This window comes from Procambarus clarkii, chromosome 7, assembly GCF_040958095.1.
Source record: "Procambarus clarkii isolate CNS0578487 chromosome 7, FALCON_Pclarkii_2.0, whole genome shotgun sequence".
In the NCBI taxonomy this organism is placed as follows: Eukaryota; Metazoa; Arthropoda; class Malacostraca; order Decapoda; family Cambaridae; genus Procambarus; species Procambarus clarkii.
In genome coordinates this window covers 51,202,117-51,220,023 of record NC_091156.1, presented here as the reverse complement: position 1 = coordinate 51,220,023, position 17,907 = coordinate 51,202,117, and the positions used below count along the sequence as shown (strand labels likewise).

At 39.7% G+C, this 17,907-nt stretch overlaps 1 protein-coding gene across 1 annotated transcript in view; it reads left to right on the top strand.

Moving 5' to 3' along the window:
* Positions 1-17,523, top strand: part of LOC123752887 (procathepsin L) — a 54,310-nt gene extending 36,787 nt beyond the window's left edge. Inside the window, exons 5-7 of the mRNA XM_069316262.1 lie at positions 14,742-14,933; positions 15,109-15,274; positions 17,186-17,523. Coding sequence (XP_069172363.1) covers positions 14,742-14,933; positions 15,109-15,274; positions 17,186-17,394 — 567 coding nt within the window. The 3' untranslated portion in view covers positions 17,395-17,523. The remainder of the gene's footprint in view (positions 1-14,741; positions 14,934-15,108; positions 15,275-17,185) is intronic.
* The last annotated feature ends 384 nt before the right edge of the window (positions 17,524-17,907 follow it).

The following is a 17,907-nucleotide window of genomic DNA, read 5'->3' as shown; positions in this document are numbered from 1 at the left end:
GATGACATATTCGTAATAGTAAAAGACTCAGATGAACTAATTGACCTAAAAAGACACCTAGAGAGAGAGTCAGTACTCCGATTTACACATGAAAATAGTGAAAATAACAGTCTGCCATTCTTGGATGTACTAATAACAAAAACAGGAACCTCTTTAAGCACCAACGTATATACAAAGCCCACCACCATAGGATTATGCCTGAACGGTAGAAGTGAGTGCCCCCAAAGATACAAAGCCAGTGTTCTCAATGCTTATATTCGTCGAGCGCTTACCCACTGCTCTGAATGGAGCAACGTGAGTAGAGAGTTTGAAAGAGTAACTCAGGTATTGGTGAACAACGGATATAGCAACGCGGAAATAAACGCTGCTATAAGAAGACACTTGGACCGTTGGTATAATTCAGAACCTAGAACAGAAACCACAGCACCCCCAATAAAATTATATTACAAATCAACCATGCACAGTGAACATATAAAAGAGGAAAGAATAATGAAAGAAATAGTCCGTAAAGGAGTAAAAAGCACTACTCCTAACCAAAACATAAACCTGATAATATTCTACAAAACCAAGAAGACTTCCGAACTCCTTATCAAAAACAGCCCGAAGCCGACGGAGAACCCTCTACAGCAGTCAAGCGTTGTATACATGTACACTTACCCCCACGAAGGATGTAACCTTCAATGTAAGTACATAGGTATGACGTCGACCAAGCTGACGAGGCGTTTGACATGCCATCTTCAATCTGGTGCCCCTAGGAATCACATGAGACAAGCCCATGACATTACTCTAACAAGAGAAATGTTGAACAAGAATACTTGCATAATAGACAAAACCCAAGATTCAAGAAGATTACAAATTCTTGAGGCAATTCACATAAGAATAGAGCGACCTACCATGAACACCCAAATCACGGAACTATTTACTCTACCCACCATGAGAGTAAGGACAAGACAAGAACATATCGATGCCAACACAGAAGACAATGTCCAACATAACAGGCCAATTACACTGGATTAATCTTTGTGTTTAGATAGGAGATGCCTCGTATGGGCCAATAAGCCTTCTGCAGCCCCTATGTTTATCCCTTATGTATCCCCCCATGTTTTCACCTTCATTGTATTATCACCTGACCTAATGCGGGTATAAAATCAACTAGTATTGTAAGATCTGTTCACTTGAGAATGAACCATGGAGGTTCGAAACGTCGTGCAAATTATACAAATAAGTGTAATACACTCTATAGTAAATCACTTCTTTTCTTCACCTTAAAAGTACGAAAATGAGTTTTGGAGAACTCCTATTTCAATTAAGACCTGATGCTAAGAAAATAGTTAGAGGGATAGAAGCCCTAAACCAGAAAATAATAAATACAGAATATGCGGTCATATTCAATGAAATATATATATATATATATATATATATATATATATATATATATATATATATATATATATATATATATATATATATATATATATATATATATATATATATCAGAGAGATGCAGTACTTTGTGCCGTACATCGCCATTTCCGGCCCCTCTACCCGTTCATACTATCGTGCTACAGTGGTGAGTCAAAACTGCTCTTTGGTGAACATGAAATCAGATCATGTGAAGGTGTTCAGCAAGGTGATCCTCTTGCTCCCCTTCTTTTCTGCTTAGTCTTAAAAGAAATCACCGAAAGCTTGTCCAGCGAGTTCAACATCTGGTTTTTGGATGATGGCAAAATAGCTGGCACAGTAGACCATTTCTTGGCAGATATCAGGAAAATAAAGGAGCAAGAAGTAAGCCTGGGTCTTGTCCTGAACCCTTCCAAGTGTGAAGTAGACTCTTCCAACCCAGACATCGTAGCTAGAATAAGGTCTGCCTTGCCTGGAGCCCATGTCATTAGGGCCGAGAACAGCACCCTCCTTGGAGCCCCCCTCGGGTCTAACGCCATTGAGGAGATCCTTGACAAGAAAATCGCAGACCTTAGGAGGATGGAAGACAGAATAGGTGACATCGATGCCCACGATGTTTTTTATCTCCACACCAAATGCCTATCCCTTCCGAGGCTAACCTACTTTCTGAGGTGCTCCCCATCTTACGACAGCCGAAAGCTTGAAGAGTATGACCTCTTACTGAAGACCATGCTGGAAAAAGTTGTTAACCTCTCCCTCAACGAATGCCAGTGGAAACAAGCCACTCTTCCTGTTAGGCTCGGTGGCCTGGGTGTCCGCACCGCTACCCAAATTGCTGTCCCAGCCTTCCTGTCTTCCTCCTCAGCATCAGATGACCTGGTTAAGGAAATTCTACCTGACACCCTGAGTGATGTAGCGGGGATACAGGACCCCCACTACACGGAATGCGACACGAAATGGGGTGCCATGGCAGACCCTGCACTCAGACCAGCCATGCCCAAAGCCAAGAAACAATCCAGTTGGGACAGCCCCATTGTAGACAAAGAAGCCACAGCTTTGCTGGAGGCAGTAACAACCCCCAGTGATCGTGCACGCCTCACAGCTGTGCAGGCTCCCCATGCAGGGGACTTCCTTTTGGCAGTCCCAATGTCTGCGACAGGCACACGTCTTGATCCGCAGGAGCTCCGTATTGCAGTCGCTCTCCGTCTTGCTGCCCCTATCCACGCTGTTCATAGGTGTATTTGCGGCGAGGCAGATGCTGACGAATATGGACTGCATGGCCTGCACTGTGGAAAATCTGGTGGTTGGCACACTAGACACGACGAAGTCAATGACATCATTAAAAGAAGCCTTGCCTCTGCTCAGTGTCCAGCGGAGAGAGAGCCCCGCAACCTACTGAACCGTGACTCTGTTAGCTTTGCCGGCCGACCAGACGGAATCACACTGCGACCGTGGAAGGATGGCAGACAGTTGGCATGGGACTATACTTGTGTATCCACCCTGGCAACCACATACATCAGCCTCTCTGCCGGCACAGCAGGAGCCGCGGCGACACGGAGAGAAAGAGACAAGTTAGCCAAGTACAGGCAATTAGATCATCGGTACAACTTCGTTCCAATAGGGTCTAAGACCCTAGGCCCATAGGGAGAGAGTGCAAGAAGGTTTCTTAAGGATCTTGGTTCCAAGCTCATTGACACCACAAGAGACCCTAGAGCAGCAGGTTTTCTCTTTCAGCGCCTCAGTGTCGCGATCCAGAGGGGGAATGCTCGCTGCATCCTTGGTTCATGCCCGGCGTCGGAGGAGTTCGAGGAAATCTACAGCCTCTAGGAAGCGAACTTTTTTTTGTGTCCTCTTAATGTTAATTTTTTGTATAAAATCAGATATGTAACTGTATAACCTTGTATAATAAAGTGTACACCATAAAAAAGGGGGGTGGTAGGAGAAGCAAACACTCTTACGTATTCAGAGTTAAATGGCAAGTTTTTCCCTGAATGCTCTGTGTTCCCTTCTCTGAGGCTGTGGGTCCCTATAATTGCACCAGTGGTGGTACCCCCTATATATATATATATATATATATATATATATATATATATATATATATATATATATATATATATATATATATATATATATATATATATATATATATATACATGTATATATATATATATATATATATATATATATATATATATATATATATATATATATATATATATATATATATATATATATATATATATATATATATATATATATAAGTATATTTTGGTAGCAGTCTTTCCTGTAGACATATATTATTAAATATGACCGAAAAAGTAAGATTAATAATTCTGACACGAATTTTCTCAATCTTTCGTACATTTCGCTTCACTGTTGGAGGTAAATCAAAAATCAATTCTCCAAAATTCATTTTTATTTCTAGTCTGACGCGACACGAGCGCGTTTCGTAAAACTTATTACATTTTCAAAGACTTTAGTTCACAAATACACAACTGAATAGAACTTACGCATCTCCGATTTTATATCTACATTTGAGTGAGGTGGAAGGGGTGATGTGGCATTAACACAAGACAGAACAAGATGTGGTATTAAGAGGGTATTAATTTCATCAACACAAGACAGAACACGAAACAATGGATATTGAATAGAAGTGTTTGTAGAAAGCCTATTGGTCCATATTTCTTGATGCTTCTATATTGGAGCGGAGTCTTGAGGTGGGTAGAATATAGTTGTGCAATAATTGGCTGTTGATTGCTGGTGTTGACTTCTTGATGTGTAGTGCCTCGCAAACGTCAAGCCGCCTGCTATCGCTGTATCTATCGATGATTTCTGTGTTGTTTACTAGGATTTCTCTGGCGATGGTTTGGTTGTGGGAAGAGATTATATGTTCCTTAATGGAGCCCTGTTGCTTATGCATCGTTAAACGCCTAGAAAGAAATGTTGTTGTCTTGCCTATATACTGGGTTTTTTGGAGCTTACAGTCCCCAAGTGGGCATTTGAAGGCATAGACGACGTTAGTCTCTTTTAAAGAGTTCTGTTTTGTGTCTGGAGAGTTTCTCATGAGTAGGCTGGCCGTTTTTCTGGTTTTATAGTAAATCGTCAGTTGTATCCTCTGATTTTTGTCTGTAGGGATAACGTTTCTATTAACAATATCTTTCAGGACCCTTTCCTCCGTTTTATGAGCTGTGTAAAAGAAGTTCCTGTAAAATAGTCTAATAGGGGGTATAGGTATTGTGTTAGTTGTCTCTTCAGAGGTTGCATTGCTTTTCACTTTCCTTCTTATGATGTCTTCGACGAAACCATTGGAGAAGCCGTTATTGACTAGGACCTGCCTTACCCTACAGAGTTCTTCGTCGACTTGCTTCCATTCTGAGCTGTGGCTGAGAGCACGGTCGACATATGCGTTAACAACACTCCTTTTGTACCTGTCTGGGCAGTCACTGTTGGCATTTAGGCACATTCCTATGTTTGTTTCCTTAGTGTAGACTGCAGTGTGGAAACCTCCGCCCTTTTCCATGATGTAACAGTCATGGAAATATATATATATATATATATATATATATATATATATATATATATATATATATATATATATATATATATAAATATATATATAAATATATATATATATATATATATATATATATATATATATATATATATATATATATATATATATATATATATATATATATATATATATATATATATATATATTAGTATATTTTGGTAGCAGTCTTTCCTGTAGACATATATTATTAAATATGACCGAAAAAGTAAGATTAATAATTCTAACACGAATTTTCTCAATCTTTCGTACATTATGCTTCACTGTTGGAGGTAAATCAAAAATCACTTCTCCAAAATTCATTTTTATTTCTAGTCTGACGCGACACGGGCGCGTTTCGTAAAACTTATTACATTTTCAAAGACTTCACAAATACACAACTGATTAGAACTTGCGTTTCCCTGATTTTATATCTACATTTGAGTGAGGTGGGAAGGGTGATGTGGCATTACATTTGAGTGAGGTGGGAAGGGTGATGTGGCATTAACACAAGACAGAACACTAGGGGATATTAATAGGGTATTAAAAGTATCAACACAAGACAGAACAGAAACAATGGGTATTGAATAGAAGTGTTTGTAGAAAGCCTATTGGTCCATATTTCTTGATGCTTCTATATTGGAGCGGAGTCTTGAGGTGGGTAGAATATAGTTGTGCAATAATTGGCTGTTGATTGCTGGTGTTGACTTCTTGATGTGTAGTGCCTCGCAAACGTCAAGCCGCCTGCTATCGCTGTATCTATCGATGATTTCTGTGTTGTTTACTAGGATTTCTCTGGCGATGGTTTGGTTATGGGAAGAGATTATATGTTCCTTAATGGAGCCCTGTTGTTTATGCATCGTTAAACGCCTAGAAAGAGATGTTGTTGTCTTGCCTATATACTGGGTTTTTTGGAGCTTACAGTCCCCAAGTGGGCATTTGAAGGCATAGACGACGTTAGTCTCTTTTAAAGCGTTCTGTTTTGTGTCTGGAGAGTTTCTCATGAGTAGGCTGGCCGTTTTTCTGGTTTTATAGTAAATCGTCAGTTGTATCCTCTGATTTTTGTCTGTAGGGATAACGTTTCTATTAACAATATCTTTCAGGACCCTTTCCTCTGTTTTATGAGCTGTGGAAAAGAAGTTCCTGTAAAATAGTCTAATAGGGGTATAGGTGTTGTGTTAGCTGTCTCTTCGGAGGTTGCATGGCTTTTCACTTTCCTTCTTATGATGTCTTCGATGAAACTATTGGAGAAGCCGTTTTTGACTAGGACCTGCCATACCCTACAGAGTTCTTCGTCGACTTGCTTCCATTCTGAGCTGTGGCTGAGAGCACGGTCGACGTATGCGTTAACAACACTCCTCTTGTACCTGTCAGGGCAGTCGCTGTTGGCATTTAGGCACATTCCTATGTTTGTTTCCTTTGTGTAGACTGCAGTGTGGAAACCTCCGCCCTTTTCTTGCTGAAGGAGGCATTTGAGCAGAGTTCCGTGCTGCGTTTCACTTACGAGACGGAAAAGGATGGGAAGCTGCCTTTTCTAGATGTAACAGTCATGGAAAAGGGCGGAGGTTTCCACACTGCAGTCTACACAAAGGAAACAAACATAGGAATGTGCCTAAATGCCAACAGCGACTGCCCTGACAGGTACAAGAGGAGTGTTGTTAACGCATACGTCGACCGTGCTCTCAGCCACAGCTCAGAATGGAAGCAAGTCGACGAAGAACTCTGTAGGGTAAGGCAGGTCCTAGTCAATAACGGCTTCTCCAATGGTTTCATCGAAGACATCATAAGAAGGAAAGTGAAAAGCCATGCAACCTCCGAAGAGACAGCTAACACAACACCTATACCCCCTATTAGACTATTTTACAGGAACTTCTTTTCCACAGCTCATAAAACAGAGGAAAGGGTCCTGAAAGATATTGTTAATAGAAACGTTATCCCTACAGACAAAAATCAGAGGATACAACTGACGATTTACTATAAAACCAGAAAAACGGCCAGCCTACTCATGAGAAACTCTCCAGACACAAAACAGAACGCTTTAAAAGAGACTAACGTCGTCTATGCCTTCAAATGCCCACTTGGGGACTGTAAGCTCCAAAAAACCCAGTATATAGGCAAGACAACAACATCTCTTTCTAGGCGTTTAACGATGCATAAACAACAGGGCTCCATTAAGGAACATATAATCTCTTCCCATAACCAAACCATCGCCAGAGAAATCCTAGTAAACAACACAGAAATCATCGATAGATACAGCGATAGCAGGCGGCTTGACGTTTGCGAGGCACTACACATCAAGAAGTCAACACCAGCAATCAACAGCCAATTATTGCACAACTATATTCTACCCACCTCAAGACTCCGCTCCAATATAGAAGCATCAAGAAATATGGACCAATAGGCTTTCTACAAACACTTCTATTCAATACCCATTGTTTCTGTTCTGTCTTGTGTTGATACTTTTAATACCCTATTAATATCCCCTAGTGTTCTGTCTTGTGTTAATGCCACATCACCCTTCCCACCTCACTCAAATGTAATGCCACATCACCCTTCCCACCTCACTCAAATGTAGATATAAAATCAGGGAAACGCAAGTTCTAATCAGTTGTGTATTTGTGAAGTCTTTGAAAATGTAATAAGTTTTACGAAACGCGCCCGTGTCGCGTCAGACTAGAAATAAAAATGAATTTTGGAGAAGTGATTTTTGATTTACCTCCAACAGTGAAGCGTAATGTACGAAAGATTGAGAAAATTCGTGTTAGAATTATTAATCTTACTTTTTCGGTCACATTTAATAATATATATATATATATATGTCGTACCTAGTAGCCAGAACGCACTTTTCAGCCTACTATGCAAGGCCCGATTTGCCTTATAAGCCAAGTTTTCCTGAATTAAAATACTTTCTCTCATTTTTTTCTTATGAAATGATAAAGCTACCCATTTCATTATGTATGAGGTGAATTTTTTTTTATTGGAGTTAAAATTAACGTAGATATATGACCGAACCTAACCAACCCTACCTAACCTAACCTAACCTATCTTTATAGGTTAGGTTGTCGAAAAAGTTAGGTTAGGTTAGGTTAGGTAGGTTAGGTTGTCGAAAAACAATTAATTCATGAAAACTTGGCTTACTAGGCAAATCGGGCCTTGCATAGTAGGCTGAGAAGTGCGTTCTGGCTACTAGGTACGACATATATATATATATATATATATATATATACATATATATATATATATATATATATATATATATATATATATATATATATATATATATATATATATATATATATAAATATATATATAATCTACCCACTTCAAGACTCCGCTCCAATATAGAAGCATCAAGAAATATGGGCCAATAGGCCCTCTGCAATTACTTCCATTCTTACCTTCAATACCCATTGTTTCGTGATCTGTCTTGTGTTGAAAGTTTGTTTTCACCTCATCCAAAACTGTTGTAACATATCACCTCACCCAAATGCAGGTATAAAAAATCGAAGATGTTTAAACTCAATTCAGTTATAGTTGTGTGTGTGTGTAAACTAAAGTCTTTGAAAATGTAATAAGTTTTACGAAACGCGCTCAAGTGTCGCGTCAAACTGGAAATAAAAATGAATTGTGGAGAATTGATTTTTCAATTACCATCAACAGTGAGAAAGAAACAAAAGAAAGATCGAGAAAATTCGTGTTAGAATTATTAATCTTACTTCTTCGGTCATATTTAATAATATATGTCTACAGGAAAGACTGCTACCAATATATATATATATATATATATATATATATATATATATATATATATATATATATATATATATATATATATATATATATATATATATATATATATATATATATATATCTTCGTCGATATATATATATATATATATATATATATATATATATATATATATATATATATATATATATATATATATATATATATAAGAAGGAAAGTGAAAAGCCATGCAACCTCTGAAGAGACAACTAACACAACACCTATACCCCCTATTAGACTATTTTACTGGAACTTCTTTTCCACAGCTCATAAAACGGAGGAAAGGGTCCTGAAAGATATTGTTAATAGAAACGTTATCCCTACAGACAAAAATCAGAGGATACAACTGACGATTTACTATAAAACCAGAAAAACGGCCAGCCTACTCATGAGAAACTCTCCAGACACAAAACAGAACGCTTTAAAAGAGACTAACGTCGTCTATGCCTTCAAATGCCCTCTTGGGGACTGTAAACTCCAAAAAACCCAGTATATAGGCAAGACAACAACATCTCTTTCTAGGCGTTTAACGATGCATAAGCAACAGGGCTCCATTAAGGAACATATAATCTCTTCCCACAACCAAACCATCGCCAGAGAAATCCTAGTAAACAACACAGAAGTCATCGATAGATACAGCGATAGCAGGCGGCTTGACGTTTGCGAGGCACTACACATCAAGAAGTCAACACCAGCAATCAACAGCCAATATATATATATATATATATATATATATATATATATATATATATATATATATATATATATATATATATATATATATATATATATATATATATTAGTATATTTTGGTAGCAGTCTTTCCTGTAGACATATATTATTAAATATGACCGAAAAAGTAAGATTAATAATTCTAACACGAATTTTCTCAATCTTTCGTACATTACGCTTCACTGTTGGAGGTAAATCAAAAATCACTTCTCCAAAATTCATTTTTATTTCTAGTCTGTCTGACGCGACACGGGCGCGTTTCGTAAAACTTATTACATTTTCAAAGACTTCACAAATACACAACTGATTAGAACTTGCGTTTCCCTGATTTTATATCTACATTTGAGTGAGGTGGGAAGGATGATGTGGCATTAACACAAGACAGAACACTAGGGGATATTAATAGGGTATTAAAAGTATCAACACAAGACAGAACAGAAACAATGGGTATTGAATAGAAGTGTTTGTAGAAAGCCTATTGGTCCATATTTCTTGATGCTTCTATATTGGAGCGGAGTCTTGAGGTGGGTAGAATATAGTTGTGCAATAATTGGCTGTTCATTGCTGGTGTTGACTTCTTGATGTGTAGTGCCTCGCAAACGTCAAGCCGCCTGCTATCGCTGTATCTATCGAGATACAGCGAGATATTTCGATAGATACAGCGATAGCAGGCGGCTTGACGTTTGCGAGGCACTACACATCAAGAAGTCAACACCAGCAATCAACAGCCAATTATTGCACAACTATATTCTACCCACCTCAAGACTCCGCTCCAATATAGAAGCATCAAGAAATATGGACCAATAGGCTTTCTACAAACACTTCTATTCAATACCCATTGTTTCTGTTCTGTCTTGTGTTGATACTTTTAATACCCTATTAATATCCCCTAGTGTTCTGTCTTGTGCTAATGCCACATCATCCTTCCCACCTCACTCAAATGTAGATATAAAATCAGGGAAACGCAAGTTCTAATCAGTTGTGTATTTGTGAAGTCTTTGAAAATGTAATAAGTTTTACGAAACGCGCCCGTGTCGCGTCAGACAGACTAGAAATAAAAATGAATTTTGGAGAAGTGATTTTTGATTTACCTCCAACAGTGAAGCGTAATGTACGAAAGATTGAGAAAATTCGTGTTAGAATTATTAATCTTACTTTTTCGGTCATATTTAATAATATATATATATATATATATATATATATATATATATATATATATATATATATATATATATATATATATATATATATATATATATATATATATATATATATATATAAGGAAAATCCAGGAGCAGGAGGATATAAGGAAAATCTAGGAGCAGGGAGCAGCCTTAGGCCTCATTCTCAATGCATCCAAATGTGAAATAATCTCCCGCAACCCAGACATCAATGGGCAAATACAAAATGTTCTTCCAAACATTCTCGTTGTCGAGCCACCGGACTGCACTCTCCTGGATGCCCCCATTGGCCCACGAACAATCGAGGAGGCCCTGGCTGCAAAAATCACTGATCTAAAGAGAATGCTGGACAGGATTGACAAGATTGATGCCCACGATGCTCTCTTTCTCCTCACAAGATGCCTGTCTCTCCCTAAATTGACCTACCTTCTGAGATGTTCTCCATCCTACAGCAGCCCTAAGTTAATTGTGTATGACACCCTTCTGAGGTCCATGCTGGTGAAAGTCCTGAACCTGCCATTGGACGACTCTCAGTGGGAGCAAGCAACCCTTCCTGTAAGACTCGGCGGCCATGGTGTCCGCACAGCCTCCCAAATTGCTCTACCAGCCTTCCTTTCCTCCTCCCACGCATCGCACGATCTCGTCAGAGATATCTTACCTGCAATCCAGAGAGATTTAGCAGGAATACACGATCCTGCTTTCACTGAATGTTCAAATCAGTGGGATGTTCTTGCAGCCCCAGCAACCATTATAGAACCAACAAAACAACACAAACAGTCCGGCTGGGACCATCCTCCAGTGGAAAAAGTAGCTGATGCCATGCTCAGCACCGCAACATCAGACAAGGAGAAAGCCCGCCTCAGAGCAGTGCTTGCCCCCCATGCAGGAGACTTCCTCCTGGCAGTACCTATGTCAGCAATGGGCACGAGCCTAGATCCAGAATCCCTTCGTGTAGCAGTGGCCCTTCGCCTTGGTGCCCCAATTCACACTGAATATAAGTGTATTTGCAACAGGGTGGAAGCAGACCAATACGGACTGCATGGGTGGCATTGCGGAAGCACAAAGGGCTGGCATGCAAGACACAACGAGGTCAATGACATCATCAAGAGAAGCCTCGTCTCAGCTAGGTGCAAAGCGGAGAGAGAACTTGGCATCCTAGGGGTCCAAAACACGGATTTCCCGCACTTCGTCCTGATGACATCTCCCTATATTCATGGAAGGAGGGTAGACAGTTGGTGTGGGACTACACATGTGTATCCACTCTGGCTGAGACCTATGTACACTTCGGAGCTGATCAAGCAAGTGGGGCGGCCAACCACAGGGAAACAGCAAAATCACTCAAGTACAGGTGACTGGAAGGTCAATACCTCTTTGTTCCCATAGCGTCTGAGACGCATGGCCCCTGGGGCAAGAGTGCCTTGGGATTTCTCAAGGAATTGGGTTCCAAGCTCATTGACGTCACCAGAGACCCAAGGGCTTCCAGTTTTTTGTTTCAGCGCCTCAGTGTGGCGATCCAGATGGGAAATGCTTCCTGCGTCCTCGGTTCCTGTCCGGAAGCGGAGGAGCTTCAAGAGATCCATAACCTTTAGGCATTTGTCTTGTATGTTTTGTAACTTTTAAATACACAATAAAGCAAAAAAAAAGAAAAAAAAGGGTGGTAGGAGAAAAGCACACAGAAACTGTATTGGAGGGGACCTACATTCCCACCAATGCGTTATGTGTGGTTTCCTCCGAGGCTATGGGTCCCCCTTCTTCCAGCCAGAGATGGTACTCCCTTCCCAATATATATATATATATATATATATATATATATATATATATATATATATATATATATATATATATATATATATATATATATATATATATATATATATATATATATATATAACTGAAAACTCACACCCCAGAAGTGACTCGAACCCATACTCCCAGAAGCAACGCAACTGGTATGTACAAGACGCCTTAATCCACTTGACCATCACGACCGGACATAATGAGGTGATAGCCGAGGCTATTTGAACCACCCCACCGCCGGCACTCGGATAGTAATCTTGGGCATAGCATTTTACCAAATCACCTCATTCTTTGGGGCACACGTGAGGAACACAAATGCGAACAAGCCTGAATGGTCCCCAGGACAATATGCAACTGAAAACTCACACCCCAGAAGTGACTCGAACCCATACTCCCAGAAGCAACGCAACTGGTATGTACAAGACGCCTTAATCCACTTGACCATCACGACCGGACATAATGAGGTGATAGCCGAGGCTATTTGAACCACCCCACCGCCGGCACTCGGATAGTAATCTGGGGATTATTGTCCTGGGGACCATTCAGGCTTGTTCGCATTTGTGTTCCTCACGTGTGCCCCAAAGAATGAGGTGATTTGGTAAAATGCTATGCCCAAGATTACTATCCGAGTGCCGGCGGTGGGGTGGTTCAAATAGCCTCGGCTATCACCTCATTATGTCCGGTCGTGATGGTCAAGTGGATTAAGGCGTCTTGTACATACCAGTTGCGCTGCTTCTGGGAGTATGGGTTCGAGTCACTTCTGGGGTGTGAGTTTTCAGTTGCATATTGTCCTGGGGACCATTCAGGCTTGTTCGCATTTGTGTTCCTCATGTGTGCCCCAAAGAATGAGGTGATTTGGTAAAATGCTATGCCCAAGATTACTATCCGAGTGCCGGCGGTGGGGTGGTTCAAATAGCCTCGGCTATCACCTCATTATGTCCGGTCGTGATGGTCAAGTGGATTAAGGCGTCTTGTACATACCAGTTGCGTTGCTTCTGGGAGTATGGGTTCGAGTCACTTCTGGGGTGTGAGTTTTCAGTTGCATATTGTCCTGGGGACCATTCAGGCTTGTTCGCATTTGTGTTCCTCACGTGTGCCCCAAAGAATGAGGTGATTTGGTAAAATGCTATGCCCAAGATTACTATCCGAGTGCCGGCGGTGGGGTGGTTCAAATAGCCTCGGCTATCACCTCATTATGTCCAGTCGTGATGGTCAAGTGGATTAAGGCGTCTTGTACATACCAGTTGCGTTGCTTCTGGGAGTATGGGTTCGAGTCACTTCTGGGGTGTGAGTTTTCAGTTGCATATTGTCCTGGGGACCATTCAGGCTTGTTCGCATTTGTGTTCCTCATGTGTGCCCCAAAGAATGAGGTGATTTGGTAAAATGCTATGCCCAAGATTACTATCCGAGTGCCGGCGGTGGGGTGGTTCAAATAGCCTCGGCTATCACCTCATTATGTCCGGTCGTGATGGTCAAGTGGATTAAGGCGTCTTGTACATACCAGTTGCGTTGCTTCTGGGAGTATGGGTTCGAGTCACTTCTGGGGTGTGAGTTTTCAGTTGCATATTGTCCTGGGGACCATTCAGGCTTGTTCGCATATATATATATATATATATATATATATATATATATATATGTTGTGTAGCGCCATATATATATATATATATATATATATATATATATATATATATATATATATATATATATATATATATATATATATATATATATATATATATATATATATATGTGTGTGTATAGCGTTCCAGCGCCTCAGTGTTGCGATTCAGAGGGGAAATGCCTGTTGCGTCTTGGGCACTAGTCCAACTTCAGAGGAATTCGAAGAAGTGTTTGACTTGCAACAATGATCGAACCCGTCTGTGACATTCATCAATGTTTCCCATTGTTGTGTTTTCAAGAGATCCATAACCTTTAAGCACCTTTTTGCATTATTATTTTTGTATCAACCCATGTATATCTTGTAACCATCAAATGCATAATAAAGCACAAAAAATAAAAAAGGAAGGGAGTGGTAGGAGAAAAGCACACAGAAACTGTATTGGAGGGGATCTAAACATTCCCTCTAATGCGTTATGCGTGGTTTCCTCTGAGGCTATGGGACCCCCTTCTTCCAGCTAGAGGTGGTACTCCCTTCCGTTGTTTAAAAAAAAAAAAAAAATATATATATATATATATATATATATATATATATATATATATATATATATATATATATATATATATTATTATGTGTATGTTTTTATATTTATTTGATTCCCTGTTTTTCACACAGACCGGTGCCTTGGAGGGTCAATATTTCCGTAAGACCGGCAAGCTGGCGAGTCTCTCCGAGCAGCAGCTGGTCGACTGCTCTGGTGGGACGTACAAAAACCAGGGATGTAACGGTGGAGCAATGACTAGTGCCTTCAACTACATCAAGGCTAATGGAGCTAACAGTGGGGCCCTCTACCCGTACGTGGCAGTGGTAAGTGGTCCTCATCACGGCAGCAGTCATGACTGGAAACTGATAATTACTTGTTTATAATTAATTGAAATATTTTGTGAAGATGATTTTTCATACATTTAACATTATTCGAACATATAAATATATTTTGTATGAGCAGGGAATAATAATTTTGTTTCTTATATAATACTCTCAGCAAGGAACTTGCAAATTTTTACCCAAGAACATCTCTGCCACATTAACTGGCTACGTCTCAGTAACTTCACAAAGCGAGAGCGCTCTACAGAAGGCCGTTGGGACCGTAGGCCCCATCTCTGTGGCCATCGATGCATCCCACAGTTCATTCCAGCACTACAGCAGCGGTGAGCTCACACTTATGTATATTAAAATGGGAGGGAGGGTCCATCGTAAGAACTGAGAGCAAGAGAGTTGGCAAAGGAAGAGTTAATTACAAACAGAAATCACAATAGCGTGATGTATCACATGAACAAATTCACAAAGTGGATTTGGAGCAGACAATAGAATGGCCTATTGACATAGCTCGAGTGCATGGGGGAATTGTGTAAAATCCTGGTTTGTGTTTCGGAGAGGCTCCAGGATCCAACACAGGTTCGAATCCTCGTCACGGCCCTTGTGGATTTGTTCGTAGAGTTAATTGACTAGTCTCAGGATTTGATGAATCAAAGGTTATTGAACATAGGATTTTTCCACGGATACTAATAGAAACACATAATCCCACATGCTCTTTCCTTGTCTTCCCCTCCCCCCGTATATCTTCCACATCTCTCCCAAATATCCTTTTAGTCTTCCCCAAATATGCCCGTCCAGTCTCCAACCACATTCACTGTCCGGATCTCCGGCACACTCACCCTATTTATTATTTAACACATTCTCCCCAGTCGTCTTTCATCATTGTAACCATTTTCACAACATACTGTCTTCATCATAGTGAACATCTTCATATGATACACATCTCTACTTACACCCTCTCTGTCTTCATGCACAGAAACGCTCCCTATGTCCCCTTATCACTGTAACCATTTTCACTATACACTATCTACATCCCTACAATCGGAAGGTTGTGTCCAGATCACAAATCTGTTATCTGAATATCCGTTTTGAATATCAATATCTGAATACACTAATATATATATATGAACACTAAACTCTACGGACTTTTCATAAAACATTTCATATCCATCAACCTCGTGAAGTGAGTGTGAAGGAAAATTTCCCTTCATAGGTGGTATAAGGGATGACCATGACCACCCTCTGAGATTCGCTATAAAGTCACCAACCACAGTGCAGTGTTGCACAAGGCTGACCTCAAGTATCTGCCTTCCAATCTTTGACGAACAAACAGATATTCTGATTTATTGATATAGATATTCTTCATGATGTAAATGAAAGGGTTTTGAAGCTATCAATTAAAGTCATTTTCTTACACAAGACGTTAAGCTAATTAAACTACAGTTCAACTCAAGTGATTTGTCTCCCCCTCTTAACATTTGGCATCATATATCCTACTCAATAGAGTCTGCTCAATTCTAATAATTTATGAAATATGCTCGAAAAGGGGCTCCGTAAGTGCCTGTATACCTTATTTTAGCACCGTAGCAAATATGCGTTTGACCCTATCTTGAGATAATTTCGGGGCTTAACGTCCCCGCGGCCCGGTCCTTGACCAGGCCTCCTTATTTAGATATCCCCAGGAAACAGCCCGTAGCAGCTGTCTAACTCCCAGGTACCCATTTAATGTTAGGTGAACAGAAACATCAAGAGTGAAAGAAATTCATTTCATTTGTTTCCGCCTCCGCCAGGGATCGAACCCGGAACCTTAGGATTATGAATCCCAAGCTCTGTCCACTCAGCCGTCAGCCCCCCCTGGCCCTGGGGACTTTTAGAGCATAACAATTTTATTTGATGATACCCTTTTTTGTAAACATTAAGCTAGTCAACGTTTCCACTCTACAACCTATAAAAATATGTTTAGCTGAAGGCACATTGTCAAGTTCTTCAAAACTAAACAAAAAAGACTTTATTTAAAATACAACAAATTTGTTGTCACTAATCTGACGTATCTCACTTTTAAATTTTGGTTGCGTCTTCTTCCTAATATGTTTGATATACCTAAGAAAAAAGTAGTTTAAATATCTAGTTTATTTGTTATATATTAAAACAATTATTGGAGAATTTGCACCAAACGGTAATTTTGGAATGCATATGAGTGTGTACAGGGGCTTGAGATATTAATGTGTGTGCTTGTATTTCAGGTGTGTACTTTGAGTCGACGTGCTCGTCAACCAGCCTTAACCACGGTGTACTGGTAGTGGGTTATGGCACTGACACCAAAGGAGGAGACTACTGGATCGTTAAGAACTCTTGGGGCACCGGGTGGGGTGAGGGTGGGTACGTAAAGATGGCTCGTAACAAGAACAACAACTGTGGTATTGCCACTGCTGCTTCCTACCCGACGGTGTAGTTATTGTAGAGCCCCTACTGAAGACCTGAATATTTCTGTGGCGTGATGGGCACAAATTTAACTTACAAATTTAATATGATCCTGCTTCGGCTCATTGATTCTGTTATGAAATAAAGAATTTGCATTGTATTTTTAATTTATTTACCTTAAAAGGTTTTAGCAATAGAAAGTTAACAATTTTCAGTCCAATATGTAATGAATTAGACTTAAGGTTAGCGGCCTACAATCATCAAAATGCACATATTTCCACTAGATTTGGCTCTCTACACCACACTAAATACATCTACAGTACAGTATGTATGTGTATATATAATTATATATATATATATTATTAAATATGACCGAAAAAGTAAGATTAATAATTCTAACACGAATTTTCTCGATCTTTCGTACGTTTCTTTTCACTGTTAGGGGTAATTCAAAAATCAATTCTCCAAAATTCATTTTTATTTCTAGTCTGACGCCACACATGAGCGCGTTTCGTAAAACTTATTACATTTTCAAAGACTTTAA